At 40.9% G+C, this 18,258-nt stretch overlaps 1 protein-coding gene across 3 annotated transcripts in view; it reads left to right on the top strand.

Moving 5' to 3' along the window:
• PLAGL1 (PLAG1 like zinc finger 1) overlaps window positions 1-18,258 on the top strand; it is a 48,802-nt gene that overhangs the window by 28,772 nt on the left and 1,772 nt on the right. For 2 of the 3 annotated variants that reach the window (XM_053972488.1, XM_053972490.1), the window contains 6 exons: window positions 4,728-4,883; window positions 5,948-6,060; window positions 8,313-8,462; window positions 11,894-12,013; window positions 13,545-14,041; window positions 14,444-15,896. In XM_053972488.1, the coding sequence (XP_053828463.1) occupies window positions 4,728-4,883; window positions 5,948-6,060; window positions 8,313-8,462; window positions 11,894-12,013; window positions 13,545-14,041; window positions 14,444-15,719 (2,312 nt within the window). In that variant the 3' untranslated portion in view covers window positions 15,720-15,896. Of the gene's footprint in view, window positions 1-4,727; window positions 4,884-5,947; window positions 6,061-8,312; window positions 8,463-11,893; window positions 12,014-13,544; window positions 14,042-14,443; window positions 15,897-18,258 lie in introns of those variants that run through there. The other variant, XM_053972489.1, reaches the window with a different exon arrangement.

The following is an 18,258-nucleotide window of genomic DNA, read 5'->3' as shown; positions in this document are numbered from 1 at the left end:
CTTTGTTCCCTCTGCACATGGGAGCTAATTCCAATGCTGCAAAACAGCACAGCAAATGCCAAGGTCTGCTCAGCCTCTGATCATTTCTCACAGGCTGCATTTGCTCCAAGTGGACAACTGAAAAGAAGTTATTACCTCTTCCTTCACAGGGGACCTAATTGCACTGCAGGCATCTTGCGGGCCACTGAAACTTTCAGGTACTGTAAAGTCTCACTTGAAAGCAGGGGTTGGAGGAAACGCAGGGAGGAGGTCCTGATAGGCATCTAGTTTTTAGCAAACTGGTTTTAAGAAGCAAAGTTCTGCTGCTGACTGGTTAAGGATCTGGTGGCATGTGTGAGCTATCAGGACAGTGATTGCAGTTCCTAGTATGGCTATGTATAGCTCCCGTTATCTGTGCAGCAGGGCTCTGTGTAACCGCAGCCCGTGGCTCCTCGCCCGCACTAATGAGCTCTCCCCGAGGCCGGGCTTGTGCCTGTGGGGGTGGCACAGTGCTCCAACCGTGCTGCTGTTTTGGAAACCAGTTTGTTGACTGTGCTCAAGTTCAGCTTGCCCAAGCTGCCGTGCCAGCTTGGCTACTGTTGGCTGCGGGAGTCTGTCCCAGTGCAGCGTGGCTGGCCCCAGAGCTGTGTGAAGGACGAAGCAGGCTGGCAGCTGAGGCTGTCAGGCTGTATAGGCTGCAGCAAAGGAGAGCTGTCACCTAGACCTGGACTGGGGCGAAGCACCAGCATGGTGAGGCCAGTACAGGTGAGCCACACTCAAAGCCCATTCTCCTCCCTGGGAACACAGCCACCAGTGTCCAGTCAGCTCATGTGGTGGGAGTGCATCCTGCGGGCAGCGGGTCTCAGTTTTGTGATGACCCAAAGAGCAGGGGAAAGCCAGGGGTTGGCTGCTGCCAACCATGCCTCCCAATATGTGGGAAAAATGGGAGCAGAGGCATTCAGGTGCAGAGGTGTCAGGGAGATGCACCCTTCTCGTAGCCCCCCCAGCAGTGGTTAGCAGGGGTGAGCACCTTTTCCTTGCGACTGAGGTGGTGGCTGCACACCCACACCCTGGTCAGAGCCTGCACCTGCTCCAGGGCTGGGCTCTTCTATGTGCCTGCTGCCCCACTGCTGCAGGGAGGTCCAGCAAAATAAAAATCTTAACAGCTACAAGATCTATTAGCTTGGGCATTTTCATCTACAGATAGACAAAAAGGCATTACTTGGAATTTTTTTAGAATCATTGCGAGGACAGAGGAAGAATGAAGAAGTACCCTCTAGGGGACAATATAGCATTGTTTTTCTAAGGATGTAGTAAATTACACAATCTGTTTTTTAACAGCTTGTAACTCCTGTAAATCTTGTTTATTTCTTTTTGTTGCCTACTCATCTAAATCACAACAAAGCAGAGGACTAGTGGTGGTTTTACTTTTTCTTGCATGCTTGCACATGACCTCGAATCCATTCATTTTGTTTGTGTAAATAAAATTTAAGGGATAGAGGAAACTGAAAAAGCATTGAGGTACTAAGGTGCCTAGCGAAAAGCAGAAGAAATCTTCTTTGCAGAAAGTGATTTTTCTGACCAAGTGTTTTTCATTTCTAGTGCTAATATGACAAAGTGTATGTTTTTCCATAGCTGGATGCACCCTATTTCAGAACAGGTTAGAATGTGTCCTGAAGCTGTTGTTGAAAATATATATTTTACTTAATTAACCAAGTTAAAAAGTGGCATAAAATCTGTGTGAGCTTTACAAACTCTGTGCTGCGGCTCTATGCACATTCCTTTGCCAATGGCATCTGTAATTTAGCATTGAAACACAAAGGATCATGACTTGGCCTGTAATTGTCTCTGAGGAAGAATGTGAACTTGACAGTTCTGCACTGTTAGTTTTGGTGAGAGAAATTACAAAGATCTCAGTTTCCTTCAGTGGCCCCTAAAGTCATTCTATTTGCAGTGCTCCAATCCTATTTTTCTGGTACACCTGGCAATTTTTAGAATGTAATAAATTTGCAGTCAGTGTGCTAACTTGTTGGTGTGGGGTCAGAAATACTGTGTAGTGAATATAATTCCAGTATGCCTATTATTGAACAACTTAAGTCATTCTAGTTATCTTCATGACCCATATAATGAAACATAGAAAACCTTAGAACAAATGTTGGACAGTTCTGGATATTTCACAGAATTGCTGAATATTCTGAGTTGGAAGGGACCCACAAGTGTGATCAAGTCAAACTCTTTAAGTGTACAGGGGCTGAACCCCCAGCCTTAGTGTTGTTAGCACCATGCTCTAACCAACTGAGATAATCTCGTATTTCAAGGTGTTGGGCAGCTATGCCAGGTCAGAATCCCAGGCCATGCTTGCAAGGTGCTTAATAATGCTTCCAGCTCTGCAGGTAGTTTTGTGCAGGGCTAGCTGATGTCTTTGTGCTGCTGCTGAGGTGTGCTGCCTAGGCAGCTGTCTGTGGGGCTGCTCAGCTTGGAGGTCCTTGTTCAACACCCAGTTAGATGCAAAGCAGTTCCTGATTTTAGAGGAGAGCCTCTCTAATACCCATGTGTGAATCATTTCAGACCTTATGTCTTGGATCTGGAGGACCAAGGAGGGCTAGCTAATGGAGCACTACTGCAGAATTTGGAAGCTGATTCAAGGGATACCCTTTCCCCCCTGCTTTCCCTTTCCAGCCTTCCTGGGAGCTGCCCACCCTGGAGCCTTGGAGGTGGGCACTGCCTCGGGGCAGCTGGAAGGTTTGCTCAGGAGCTTGTTAGTGATAAATCACAGAGGTATGGCATGGATTGATAAGGTCGTGTACTTTATGATTAGACACATCCTTCCTCTAACAGCGGTTCTTTGTCTCCATTTTGCTTTTGGTAACGTGTTTCGGCTGTTTGCATACAATGACTCTCCAAGCAGGAGCTGTTTGACTTGAGACAAAGTCACTATTATTCCAAGCAAGCTCAGGAAGCCCTCATAATTTTGTTGCCCTCAGAAGGGTGAATTTATTTAAAAGTCAATTAAGTCAATCACCAAGGAAATTAAGTTAAATCACCAAGGAAATATTTTTATTTTCTTGCAGCCTGTCTGTAAAGGACTTTTGGGTACATAAACAAGTGTATAACTAGAAAAATCTACCTGGCAGCTATATTGTTGGGCTTTTTGCATTTTAAGTGATGGCTGTAGGAGGCATGTTCTTTATCTGTAGCACTAGCAAAAATAAGTAATATTTTTCAGCTATTCATAGTGCAGGTGTACAGCCTGGGAGCCATGGAACAAGAAAACTTCCATGGTCCACAAATTATTGAAAAATACTGACTATTGTAGTGCCTGCAGCCTGACCAACACACAAATCTATCTATTTCCTCAGCTGGAGCTGATGGAGAGCCCAAAGAGCTAGGTAGGAATGGAATACTTTAGGCTTATCTGGGGAGATTTTGGACTAGACTCTCAAGGTGCATGATTTAGTCAAGTACCTGCTTGTGTTTACAAACAGAAGCCTTTTTGAGGTACCCTGAATTTGACAATTCTGGTGCTACTGTCCTTTTTCAAAGATTATCTCTGATGTCTCCCCAGGCAGTGTCTCCTGAGCCCTTTATGCTCCTTGGTTAGAAGCCCCTGTCTGTGATGAAGCCTCACCTCTCCTGCCCCAGTCTCTGCTACAGTGCTCCCTTGGGCTCTCCTGGCTGTTCTGGCTCCCCTCCCCTGCTCTGTATTGTCACTTACTGAATAGACTTGTTCAGCAGAGTTTTCAGAAGGAAAACAAAACGAGGTAGTCATGGATGACCAATATCAGCTTTTCTTTTTAACTCAGTCGTAAAGCACTGTTGGCTCACTGGTTTGGTTTCTACTGTCTATAAAAAGGTTTTGTGCAAGAAGTCCCCTTTTTCCCATCGCCCTGTGTGACACCAGTGTTGAGATGACCTTCTGCTGGAAAGTCTCATTGCTCAGTTTTGTCACTGCTCTGTATGAGTTTCCCTGGCAACCAGTTTGAGCTGCACTGAACCAAAAATAACTCACCGGGGGAAAGTCAGTTTGCAGACATGTATTTCTCTTTAATGAATTCTCTGGATGGTCTGTGTGTTCAGCCTGCAGATGTCATTATTGGGAACCAACAGCTGGGAGATGCAGTGTGCCACTTTTCCTTACTTCCACAGGCAGAGCGGCCTATGAGGAGGCTGCCCCTGCATGACTGTCAACTGAGCTGGGGCTGTAGGACCCATCATACTCATTTCTCATGGTACCCTGAGGGTCTCATCTTCTACTGAGAATGGTCTGTGTAGCAGACACAAGGTCTTTCTTGGATTCATTGGATCTCTGCAAATTTCAGAATTTCATAGTCACAGAAGGTTGGAAGGGACCAACCATACCTAGGTTATTGCTAACAACTCTGTCCACATTTCTGTATGAATATATGCATCTTTACAGCTGGGCATGTAGTGAAGTCCAATTCTGCTCCCATCTTAGTCTCTAAAGATGCCATTTGTGACACCTCCGAATGAGCATATGTATAAATCTTTGGAGGTCAAGACCCACCAATTTTCTCAGGAGAGAATGCACAAACAGGAGGTGTTATTTTAAACCTTCCTTGTTTCATTTTGACCTGCAGATAATATTTTCACTACCTAATGTAGAGCACTGATGTGAAGAAAAGCATTTGTAATTCCGGATGTGTTCTCAAGATGACAAAATTAGAAGAGACTAAATTGGAAAGCAGTATGTCATTTTTAGTAACAGGTTCCCTTTTCTGGATTTGTAGGGTGTGAGGATTGCGGTAAAAGCCTTATAGGAGAATGCAAACTCCACGGACCACTCATCAGGGCTAAAGATAGGGTTATTCCCAGCCGAGCCCGTCTCACCCTACCTCACTACCTCACTTTGCGAGTGTTGGAGCTGAGAGCTGGAAACCAACAGAGTAAGTATTTTAGCTCTTTTTCCCACATTTGAGAAAAAGGAGACAAAAACACTGGCCTGTTTTCATGAGTAACTCAAGGCATAATCATTGGGCATTAGCATTATGAAGACTGTTTGAGCATAGCTAAAGCTCACAGTCAGCTGCTGTTTTTTATGACTGATTTCTGGTAACAGACACACAAACTGATGGCAGGACATAAGCCAGAGCTGGTGTGACATTTAGCTGTGAACAACCAGTTAGCTCTGTTCAGTCAATCCAAGTTTAATGAATGTTGAATTTGTATCTAATAATAACAGCCATGCACTACTACTGTTTCTCTTTTTTCCCAAGCATGCAAAACAGGAAAGAGTATTCAATGAAAGGTCAGAAACAAAGTGGGAAATGACATCCTTTATCCACCCCCTGCAAACTCAAGAGATCACAGTGGGGTGATTTACCTTTTGCAGCATTTTCAGTTCATATTATAGAAAGACTGTTATTTCCTTGTGAAAGCAAAGCAATTTGAATGCCCAAACATGAACAAAGGAATGATGTTCTTAGCGTGCAAATTTTCCACAGCTATCTGTGTAAAATTAGTCCTGCCTAAATTGCTTTTCAGACAGAGAATGACAAGATGCCTATTACATTATTAATCCATTGATCTGGCAGTGGAATAACTGAAATGATTAAGAAGGCTAATACTGTGTTTTTATAGATTCTCTCCACTCTTATTGGGAGAGAACAACCTCCAAAATTATGCCAAAAGGCAGAGGACTATGATAACATCAGTTTGTAGATTGAGTAGTATCAACATGTTTGTGTTGCATACTCAGTTTAACATCCTGTCATAGATTTTTGGTACTTTTTTATTCAATGTAGTTCCCATTAAAAAAAAAAAATCAATACCTATTTACATCCTTTTTAGATTCTTCACCTTAGAATTATTTAGTGGGCTTATTTGTCTAGAAAAAGAATCCATGTGTTCTGCACTATTTTGTTTATCTCCATTTTCACAACTGTAAGCTTACAAGAAATAGTTTGTGATGTCTGTACTAATATTAGACTTCTCTTTGTTTTCTTCACAGTCCTTGGTGTATTTGCAAAGAAAGTAATACAGAAGAGAACACAGTTTGGTCCTTATGTTGGTCAACTGTCTACAAAACTGACCTGCTATGATGAGAGCAGACTAGTCCTGCAGGTAAAAGTCCACTGCCTTTCTATGGAGTGTATATGTGTCTTTAGCAGCTCATACATATTTACATATTTTAACCAGTCAATTTGCCATCTGATCTAGCTCATTATTTGTACTTTTTATGTGTAAGTATGAGTGTAAATCACATTATTAGGCAGTACAGCATTACCTGATTTGGGTACTCCAAATCTTTCTTTATACTGTGTTTTCTAGAAGTTTGGTTTCCTGCTTTCAAGTTTTACCATTTCTAGGGTGTTAGGCCTATCAGTCTGATAGCTCTTGATAACCCTTTCTGGGAACATGGCTACTGAACTTTCTTCCCAGGTAACACAAAAGAATTTGTGCTTTGCACCATACCACTGGGAGGTTAGAGGTTTTTGCACTGAGTTAGTGAGAGCGACAGAAATATGCACTAAGGCACTGGCTTAGTAGGGAGAAACAGATAGGAAAACACTTCTTAATTAATTTTAAATGTTGTTATTGATAATAATTGTTAATTTATATATAGATTTTGATGCACAGTGCACTACATCAGTTTATTTAATCAAATTGTTATTTAGGGCTGGTACCTTCTGTTCCTGCACACGTAGGTACTGACTGTTTCACCTGGAGCATGACACTATTATTTGTACTTTATCCAAGAAAAATCATGGCCTCTCAGGACTAGCCCAGCTTAGACAAATCTACATGGACATCCTTGCCCACAGGAATTCCTTGGGAGTTGCAGTTAATCACAATCCTCTGTCTTTGCATTTTGCTGTCAGGGTTGTGGCTGAGCAAAGCTCTGTGTCATATAGTGAGTCCATGGTCAAGCCACAGCCTCTGTCAGGACTTCCCAACAGGTCATGGTTCTTCCAGAGTTTGCAATTCCTATCAGGCCCTCTCAGCCCTGAATAGAGAGACACCAGCAGCAGCTGTCCTGTGACACACTCAGTGTCTTCATTTGAACTTTCTCCAGAAGCCTGGGACTGGAAAGCATTGTGTGGTGTGGAAATACTTTTGAACTTGAGTTTGAAAGCTTCAAAGTAGTAATAGCTTCAGTAGTTGCTGTAAACTTGATTTGCACATGGAAATCATGGGAATCATCTGCCAGGAAAATAACACTATCCTTCTATGGGATTTTCATAGCATGTGGACAACAGAAAAGATTTGTTCCTCTCTTTAACTAAATATCTTCAATCTTTTGATTAGACACTATTAAAAATGCAGAAAATGTACTTCTCTAACAATGGATGGATGAGCTAAGCACCCAGTTCCTTCCTCTTCACCAAGCCATTGTAAACCACACCCTATCCTCTATCAGTCAGCACCATTTGCTTAAAAGTATACAGTGATAAGCACAGCTCTGGCTGATGAATGGACTGTTTCTTCAGAAGAGGAGATTAGAGTCCCAGATTTCCTACATGACAGCAGTAGCTGCCTTGACTTCTCCCTAGCATGAGTATGTGACCAAACTTGTCCAACAGGCAGGTGCTTTCATCGGAAACATGATGGAGTTAGATAAAATAGTTCCCAGAAGCAATGAAAATGCAACTTTTTTTTTGCAGTTACTTGCTCAGTTATGTGGTTAGTAAAACAAATACAAGCTGTGCTGATATCAGTTGTGCAGCTTTGTCTGTCCATGTTTGGGACACTGTTGCAGAAAAGCAACTGTATTGTTTGAGGTCAGTAGTTTTTGCCTCATAAGGGCATTCTCTTGGAGGGGAATCTAGGAAGAATGAAGTAAAGGAAAAAGAAAAAGATCTGGCACAATTGTTCATTTGTATTTACTTTTGCATTGTTAAGAGGAAAAAGAGAAGACTGTTAAAATGCCATTATGTTGTATGTTACCTCTCTGGACTTATTAACACAAGTTATATGATTGTTCCGTGCAAAATGTGGTGGCACTGAAGCCTGAGATTATCGAGTGCTCAGGAAGTAGATTAAGGCATAAAGCTTATTTTTCTACCTGACTGCACTTAGTTCTTATAATATTATCTTTATATAACATAAACATGATGAACTATAAATGGGAAATACATACAAAGGCCTACAGTTATTTTAGTAGTGGGGTGCTCAGCAGATATTCGTTCTTCACTTTCTTTTGCACTTTTCAGTGTTCATTAAGAGCGATCTATTTCAAAACAGCCATGATTTCAAGGGACATATGACCAAGACAAGGTAGATAACTGATAGCTGTGATTGCAAATTAAAGAAAACTAATTTGCCTCTATACAGGACTTGGTTTTATGATATTCGTTCTCCCCACTTTGTTTCAGGTATTGAAAGATGGAGGGAAGTACTTTCTGGACACTCCCAATGAGGACTGTGGAAACTGGATGATGTTTGTCCGGCTAGCCCGGAACCAAGAAGAACAGACCCTTGTGGCTTATCAGCACTGTGGAGAAGTTTACTTCACAACAGTTAAGGTAGTTAAACCTACATTGCTCCACCTGTCATCCAAAAGGAAATTTGTAGACAAAGGTTCTGAAAGAGTAACCCTTTTACAATGACTGATTGATTATATTCTGCTAACTGGATCATTACATACATACCAACTTTAATGTCATTTAATCTGTAGTAAAGCAAGTAGTGTATGGGGTGTTGTGTACTTGCTGTTGTGGGTAGTGAAGCAACTGAGCTGAGGGAAGATAAAAATAATTCACGATGATAATGTTTAAACTGAGCGCTGTTTAATGCCAGGTAGGTATATGGCGAAATTATTTGGCATTATTACATTCAACAGTACTTCATTCTGGAAATAACAAGCAAATTCCTTTCTTTTATTACTTTTCTGGACACATATTGTTTTCTGAGCACATTACCCTGTGCTCAGGAACAGGATGTTGAATGAATCGTCATGTACAATTTTCCCTGCTCATTAAATCTGAAGACTTAACTGCAAAACTTATAATACTGCAATGTTGCCATGAAATTATCAGTTTATGTTAGAGATTCTGGACTGCATCTTTGTCTGAAAAGAGAGAACAAGGAACTCTGTGTTTATAAATGAAACTAGAACATACAGTATTGGTTTTTATTGTTTTGGCCATTTTCTTAGGCAGAGTTGGTTTTAATCAGAAATAATTCTTTTGCACACTTGGGAAACAGAAATCTTTAACATAATGCTGTATATCATTGTGAGCAACATTAAAATTAAAAAAAAAATAATATTAGTGAAAAATTGTTACTATGAATTAAAATCCAGCATTTCAATTTCATATACAAGATTGGCACATATTTCTGTGGCATAGTAGTATTTACATTTTTTCCTCCTTTTTTTGTTTCTCCAGCTGCACCGTGAGAAAAATATTTACTGTATAGTGGTGATGAGAGAATAACATTTCATACCCTTAAAGTCTTTTATAACAGTATGGAGTATAGTTGATTTGGGGATTAATATCAACATAATTATTAAGAAAAAAAAAGAAAAATGTGAAATAGTATATGCTACTCTGAGACATATTTAGGCTGTGTTTGAGATTCTCATGCAGTCTATATAATTTGAGATTTCAACTTGATTTTAAATGCATGATATGCTTGTAAAATTGACAGGATTACTAATACTGTATTTGGGAAGCATGAACTTATCCAAGAAGTAGTTGTTATAAACTGGTAACTTAAAATTTCCAGTATAATTTAAATTCTATTGAACTAGCTCTCTGCTGACTTCAGCAGAACTCTACACACTGGCATTAATGGAGAGTTGCATCCTATACACTGACACAAAGAGTGTCTTAGAATGATGCATGTGTCTTGGGAACCTTTGCTGTGCTGTGGGTCATAGGGCATTACTTGGGTTTTATTTCTCCCAAGTCCCAGTATCATTCAGGATGCTGTGGCATCCTGCAGATTTTGTCCTGGTCAATGAATGTGATGGCTTTGTGCTACACTTAGGCACACCCTGCTGGTCATGCTGTGAGGCTGGCTTAGGGCTGATTCTGAAGATACTTTCTCAAGATGTTTTATTAAAGTGTATTAAGATAGGAGTAGGATTGGCTCCTTTCCCACTATTTTTGCAAAGAAATGGGATTTCAGTGACATGAAACTACAGCTACTAAAGCAGACACATAAGTGGCATCCTGACACCAACATTAGCTTACTTTCTGACCTAATGGCTGCAATCCTTAGAAATAAGTGCTTTAAAAGGTATAGAATTGTGAGGAAATTAAATCATCCACAGCTGCTGCTGGTCTGATCCTAGGAGAGTTTCATGTGTGTGCTGCAGTTCTCTTGTTGTCACTGGTGGCACAGAGTAGAAGACAGCTTTGAAGTGGATTTGGATACTGATATTTAATGTCAGTTTTGCTGAGATTAGAGCTTTTGAATTACTCGACTGTTTCACACACTGATGCACTTGCTCTCCCCTCAAAGTCACATTGACCAGCTCTCAGCTTCCCATAAAGGAGATGGCTGCTGGTCTAGGAATGTTGGGCAGAAGTTGTGACAGTGTCACACTGTGCAGTTTTTTTGTGGGTACCAATCTCAGCTGTCACAGGCCAAGCTCCCAGACATCCTTAAACATTTGTCTCACAATGCATGATGAGCCTCCTAGTTAATGACTCTGCCTCATGTCCTTAATTGAGTGGAGAATTCAGGACAGACTATTTCTATCTAGGCCAGGTGTTATCAAAATGTGCACCCAACCAAAACTGGTTGTAGTTAGCAGGCAGGCTTGTGCCTGGCAGTTCAAAATTCAGTTTTCAGCATTAAACCCACAATTAACTCCTCACCTGTCTGCATTCACAGTCTACATTGTCTTTTCCCTACCATGCTTATCCCACACCGATATTACAAAGTAAGGGGATTTTATGATGTCACGTTTTCTGGAATAAGACTCAGCTGCTCTCTTTCCGGGCTAGTTTGTTTGGGGGTTTGTTTTGTTTTGTTTTGTTTTGTTTTGTTTTTTGTGTGTGTGACTCGAGTTTATCTTAGTTAAAATAAAACTACAAGTACAGTGCAGTTTGGCTCTACCCCTATTACAGCAATGTTGGTTTTTATTATAGATGAAGAAAATTTTGTACAGGGTCAGGGAGTCATATAAATTATGATCCCAAAGTTTAGTTTTCTCCTTTGCATTTAAAGAACTAATAGATCTTTAACCAGTGAGTGTAATCACACCTCTCTTTTTCTATTTGCTGTATTATTGACTGAAAGTATGTGTCAGAAGAGGTCATAGTCCAGTCCAATGAGAGATTTGGGCAAGCATGACTGGATGGGAGACTGCAGATTATGGGCTCCCTTAATCCTGTGGGGGCAGGCTTCAGTGGAAGGAGGGCAGAGTTGCAATAAAGCACACTCACAGCAAGCCTGACATATTAGAGCCAGCCTGTGGAAGGCACCAATTTGCCTTGCACTCCACATGTTGATCCACTGCACCCATGCTCAGTGTGACATATCCAGGAGGGATCCAAGATCATGTGCACTCACAATGCATTTTTCCTTTGCCTGTACCCTATAGTTAAGTGTTGTGTCCAGTGGGCTTCCAGACATCAATGAATGGGCATGGGATATTGCTTGGAAACACTGCTGGATGTCTGAACATCACAGCCAAATATATCTCACTGAGCAAAGGTTATGAGGACTGAGGCATCCCTCCTGCTATTGGGCCCCCCCGCCCAAATCTCTGTGCATGCACAATTCCACTTCTAGAAACAGAAAGTATCAAGCCCTAGTGGGCAGTAATGCTCAAGAAGTTCTTGAATCTTGAAACTAAGTTACCAATAATTTAAACAGAGTAAAAAAATGCAGTTTGGGTAAGGACAAAACACTGCATACCCCTGCCCCTCCTATCTTTCTTGTTGTTTAGTTTAGGAAAATTGACACAAGTAAACATGTGCTGTTTTTTTTCCATTCACAGCCAATTGAACCCCACACAGAATTAAAAGTATGGTATGCTGCCGATTATGCCAAATTTATGGAAGCTTCTGCAGTCTTCATTAAAGAAGAATCAGATGTGTCTCCTTTGCCTTCAGTAGCAGTAAGTACCCCTACTCTGCATTGAAGCCATGACTAGACACAGTAAATTATGGTTTATTTACATGTTTTCTCTGTTTATATAACTCTAGTAATTCAAATGTAGGCCACAGAGTACTTTTAGCAATTTTAGCCAAGCAGCTACTCACAGAAAGGCTGTTCTTCCTGTCCTGTGTTTGTAATGCAATGGAGCCATCAGATGTAGTCAGAAGTAAGTGGCACTACTTGATGTATTGGAAAGACTTAAGATGGGCACTAATTTTTGGATAACCAAGCTTTCCAGCCTCTGACTTTTTTCACTATTTCCCTTTTTTTTGCTCTGACTGATTGGCCAGAGTACCCACTGATTATTTCAGTCTTTCCTGTTCAGTAACCCTTCTCTACTAATTCAAATACCTTCCCCTCTGTATCATAGCAGAAATCCTTAAACTAATAGGAAAAGTTTGTTAAGTGTTGAAAACATGGCTGTGAAAATCAATACTTAATCTAGAAAGAATGTGAAACAAATGAACCAGGAATACAAATGAATGAGGAATTCATGTTCCAAGAAGGCTTGTGAGGCCTTCAGAATATTCCCCAGAAGGAAGGTGAGGGAGAGCCACAACATCAGACACCAGTCTTAGCAGAGAGGAGGCTCCAGTTAGGAAATAAAGATGGATTGGATACAGCCTCACCATGAGTAAGCTAGCCCAAGAGCAAGGGAAAAGAAGGACAGTTTATGAGTAGCGTGCATAAAAGGTAGTACATGGTCATGCATTAATTGGAAGTACATTCCATCAGTGATTGGAGATTTTTGGTAGTTGTCTTCCATCAGAATTTTTATTATATCAGTATTTAAAGTGAATTCAACTGAATCCAGTAGAGCTCTTATTTCCACAGAAGTAATACTTCCAAATAATACACTGTCTGGGGAGAAGAAAAAAAAAAAAAAAAAAAAAGTTAAGATAGGCTTGAGATCCCTAAACTTAAGGTGTTTCTTATCCAGTTAATGGAAGTCTAATGCCAGGTGTCAAGCTAAGTGAGGAAGGAGGAAGTCGGAAGTCTCTCCTGGAGCCATTGACCATTGCTGTGTAGTAAAGCACGGAGTCATCCCAATACACAAAGAAATCTGTATGGCTAAACTACATTTTTGTACAGAAACCCATCCCATTTTTGTGTGGCTGGAATAACAGATAGACTATGTCAGTCCAAGGATAAAGTACAATTTACAACTGTTTATTTCATAAATGCAACAAATATAGAGATTTTGAAATTCAGTAAGCACAAATAAACAAAGGTGTAGGACTCAGGACTGTTACAGTAAATGCTAAACAAAAACATATAAACCAGTACTTAGCCAACCTTACTTTTCCTTCAAGTTTTTACTCCTAGAGAGAATCTATTGCCAGTTGAACAACTAGGTGGTAGCACATGGAAGTAAATATCACCAGAGGCAATGATGAGTCTTAGAAAAGCACAGGAGAAGATGAGTGAGAAGAATATGACCCTTGCTTAGAATGTTTAGTAAGAAAGACCTGTCTCTGTTCTCATTGCAGAAAGAGCCCGTAGACCCTTGGATATGCTCCAGCTGTGGAAGCACTTTTGCAACTTTTGCTCTGCTGGAATCTCACCAGTGCATCCATAAAGACCGAGTGCTTCCTACAAGGTTCAGACCACCAAATAAATTGGGACCTGTAAAAGCAAAAAACAAACTCAAAGGGAAACTGAGAGGAGCATCATTAGGCAAAAGCATTACTCAATGCTTTGGGACCATTTCCTGTTCCTCTGCTGCAAAGTTCAGCTGTGCCAGCTCAGGAAGCACTTGTGGTGCTCTCGTAAGGTTTATACCTAAATGGAGAAATGGTCGGTCTTCACTGCTGAAGGGAAAAGAAGTGAAGCAGCCAGATAGTTATCCCTGCCGACTCTGTGGGAAGATATTTGATTCCATTGACAAGCTCACAGTCCACACTTATGCGCACAAAGGGGAGCGTCCCTACAAGTGTTCACAGCACGGATGCACAAAAGCCTTCATTTCCAAATATAAACTGCTCAGGTACACCTCTGAAGTCATTCCTTTTCTGCTGGGGGTGGGTGACGGGTGGGGGAAAGACATCTTTTTCCTTTGGGATGTTCTAGTGATAGTTAATCCCTGAGGTCCAGTTTTTATTATTACTGTTTTTGATAGAATTGCAGAAAACGACTCACCTTTAATTATGGTGGCTACTCAAAAAGATGATGTTGAGCAGTTTTAAGCTACTCTATGCTTTATGATTAACACCTTCCTCCCCCCCACAAAATTTAGGCTTTTACTAATAACCTGAGAATTTGTGAGAATGCCTTCCTTCGAGAATTCCAGTGTTTTCAAGTTTTGAGGCTGCAAGAGTTAATGTACTAGAATAAATGTGAACATAAATAACTTTCATTGTGTCTGTGTTTTGTTTTTTTTTTCTCTTAGGCACTCGGCCACTCATTCTCCACAGAAATCTCACCAGTGTGGCTACTGTGAAAAGACCTTTCACAGGAAAGACCATCTAAAGAATCACCTTCAGACTCATGACCCCAACAAGATGGCCTTCAAGTGTGAAGAGTGTGGCAAGAAGTACAACACCAAGCTAGGCTATAAGAGACACTTGGCTCTTCATGCTGCCACCAGCGGGGACCTCACCTGTAGGGTGTGTGCCCAAGAGTTTGGTGGTACTGAGGTTCTGTTGGAACACCTCAAAAGTCATGCAGGGAAGCCTACTGGCAACATGAAGGAAAAGAAACATAAGTGTGACCACTGTGAGCGTCACTTCTATACCCGTAAAGATGTGCGACGTCACATGGTGGTTCACACAGGCTGCAAAGACTTCCTGTGCCAGTTCTGTGCCCAAAGGTTTGGGCGGAAGGACCACTTGACACGCCATACTAGGAAGACTCATCCACAGGAACTGCTGAAGAGCAGGTTGCAGAATGGTGACTCAGTGGGTCTTCTTGACCAGCTCTTTTCATACAGACTGAAGGAAGATGCCAACATGCTGTCCCCTCTTCCTGAAAGGGTCCCTGTGCCAAATGGGATTGTGAATAGTTCAGAAACAGAGGAATACAACTGTTCACATCTTCATTCCCAGTCAAGCTTACAAACTGCTCTTCCTCTTGAGTCTTCTCCTCACTTGCAAAGGATGGGCTGTGCAGACAGCCTCCCGGCTGTCCCTCCCACACCATGTTCAGCAGCTGTCCCTATCAACCTGAACCTTCATCAGCCTAACAAATATGACCTTAGTTCTACCTCATTTGCTGCAGGATCCCTCAAGAATCTACCGATAAAAGTGGATGTTAAAGGTTACAATGTGCATCTTCTCGAGGACCTGCCCTTACCAGAACCTCAGTCTCTCCACAAAATCAGTATGGAAGAAACTTCCTCAGGGCCTATAGGGGATACTAACAAGTACCCAGTGCACAAAGAGACAGAGGCAGCAGCTGAAACTGCAAGCCTGCCTTTCATGGATCTCACTCATGTGATGGGTTTCTGGCAACTCCCACCAGGTGACAACCAGAACACTATTGGGGACATCACAATGGCATTTGGCTCAGAGGAACCATCACACAGGCTGAATGGCCTTTGCCAACAGCAAGGTTTTCAGCTAGCAACTGGTGGGATGGCCATAAACCAGCTGCATCATGTTCCTCGCTCCTTTCCATCCACTACAAGTTCTGTAACATTGCCTCACTTTCACCATGCCTTCAAGTAACAATCATCCTGTGTGGGTTTTTTCCCTTTGTTTTTTTTTAAGACTGTGCTTCTTACTAAAATCTGTTAGGACTGGGGTGTTTTTGTTTGGTTTTGAAGAAAAACTGCCCCAGATGTTTTCAAAGCACGTTATGAAAGTGGTAGTTAAATTCAGGATGTTAATAAACAAGAAACTCTATTTTTCATACTATTAGTTTTTTAGCATATGACAACAGTAGAACTAACATATTTCCCTCAGCTCCCTCGATATTTTGTTTCTTTTCATGCAAACAACTGAATAACTGTCTTCAGTGACAGCAAAGTATCATAACAGGCACAATAAAACTATGGCTGCTGCAATAGGAAAAATATGGTTAGGGTGAATGGGAAGAGGGGGGGAATCACAGAGAAATCAATTCAATGAGCCATAAATCACAGCACATTTGTACACATGGCAAAAGTAACAAATGATTTATCAACATCAGATAGATTTCTGTTAAGCACTTAATTAATGAAGTTTATTAATCCTTAATTTAAATCAGAATCATTCCAAGAATAAATCTTATGTCCTTGTTTCACTTTCTTCAATGAAGATCCGCACTATTATAATTATGTTAAACTAGATTTTGCTTTCTGGCGGCCAGTTCAGCTGTGTGCCCTTTTTCCTAGGGCTGGAAATAACTACCACTTCTGAACAACTGTGTGAGAACTGTCTTGGATACATGCAGTTCTCAGAATGGGAAGTGAATTGTCTCAAGTTAGAACAAAACATTAATTTTCATTTAGAGCAGGATCTGTCAAGACATCAGACACTTCTCTCTCTCTCTCTCTCTTTCTAGTAAAGCACTTGAACTTTTGCTTAAATTTAAGGTTATGGTATCCTGTTGGGTCAACAGCTTGATTAATTCAACACTTAATGAAAAACAATGCATCCTACCTAAGGGTTTTAGGTTTTGTTTAGTCTGGAAAATGATTAATAATTGCAACCATCTGAAAATATGGGCTTTCACAGAAATCCAACCCTGGCCCAGGGCAGTCTGCACCCAAGCAGGACCCCTGTGGAGCAGGGGCAGGTCCATGCACAGAGGGGCTGTGGTGGTGAGCTAACACTGGGCCCTGTTCAAAACCAGGTTCTGAACCTGCCTTACAAGTGTCAACTGAAATTAGCGGGTGTGATAATGGTTGAGGCCATTTAACTCATGGGAGTTCTGCTCAGAAACATTGGGACTGCTGCAGTTGGACTTCAGCCTTTGTTTCTTGCAGACTAGAACCATGGGGACTTCTGTTTGTTTCCTGGGGTAAATTGTCCGTGAACAGTTCCTGTGGACAGTGTGTTGGTGTTACAGTCCTATCACCTGATGCATGAAGAAGCAGAAATTGTAAAGATCACATTTTCCAGTAGATGACATTATTAAACAAAGAAACAAACTCTTCACAATTTAGTTTGTTGTCTAACTCATAATTACAAAAAAATAATCAAGGTTTTAGTGGATGGCTCAGTTACTAATGGATTCTGTTTCATCTAAAACACACATGGAATTTCTGAATCTGCGTAAATTCTCAAACCCCAAGAGCTACTCTTCCATTAAATCCAAAGAGAGTTCATAGTACCCAATGGCCATTAGTAATATAACATGGAGCAAGCATATTCTCCTCTCCCTTGTTAATCACAGGAATATTTCTGGAGAGTTTAAAATAAAAAATAATTTAAAAATTATTGCTGTTTTGCTGTTACTGAGCTACATTTCATTGTAGTTGTACAATGTAATTCAATATTCTTACAAGTTGATCGGTACTTGGATTAAGGATTGTCTTATAGCAGCTCATGAAAGAATATGTTCTGCAGATGCAGTGCTGAGGAGTATTTTTTGTTATGAAAATTTTTTGCATAAGACAAACCAAAAGGAATTTTAAAGTCATTCCTGTAATGGCAACAGCAGGAGGTGAAGAGGTACTGCACAGTCATGTCTAGTGAGTAGTTATTTAAATTACGAGTTCCAGAATAGGGAAAAGGTTGCAAACAGTGTTATATGCACATTCTACAGATAGGCTTGTATTTTCATCTGGACTTGGAAAGGTGTGTGTGTGTATATTCACTAACTTAACTGTATTTTTTCCTTGTTTGCGTAAATTGTATTCACTTGGCTTCAAGCAAGCTTATGTACTTGTAGAAAACCCAAAAAAACTAAACTACAACAAAAAAGTCTTTGCTACCAAAAAAAAATTGTAGCACTGCCTGATCATACACATTTGTCATTTTGGTTTGTGCTTTTATAAGAGGTGTCAGTAATTACTGAAATACTTGTCCTTGAATGTGATGTTAACAAGAAAACATTATGCGCAGTCTTCCAGCTGCTCTTTCAGCCCTGGAGCAAGGTACCTGAGCTCTGGGCTGCCAAGAGAGGTGCTGCTGCCTGATCTCAGCTTCTACCAAAATATGGAAAGATGATAAGCATTTTTCACCAATGCATATATAACTACAGATTAAAGACTGTCTCATTAAAATAAAAAGAAAATAACCACTTTTGAAGCATTTTAAAATACTTTAAAAGCACACAGCA

Source organism: Vidua macroura, chromosome 3, assembly GCF_024509145.1.
Source record: "Vidua macroura isolate BioBank_ID:100142 chromosome 3, ASM2450914v1, whole genome shotgun sequence".
In the NCBI taxonomy this organism is placed as follows: domain Eukaryota; kingdom Metazoa; phylum Chordata; class Aves; order Passeriformes; family Viduidae; genus Vidua; species Vidua macroura.
This window is presented reverse-complemented; position numbering and strand designations above follow the sequence as displayed.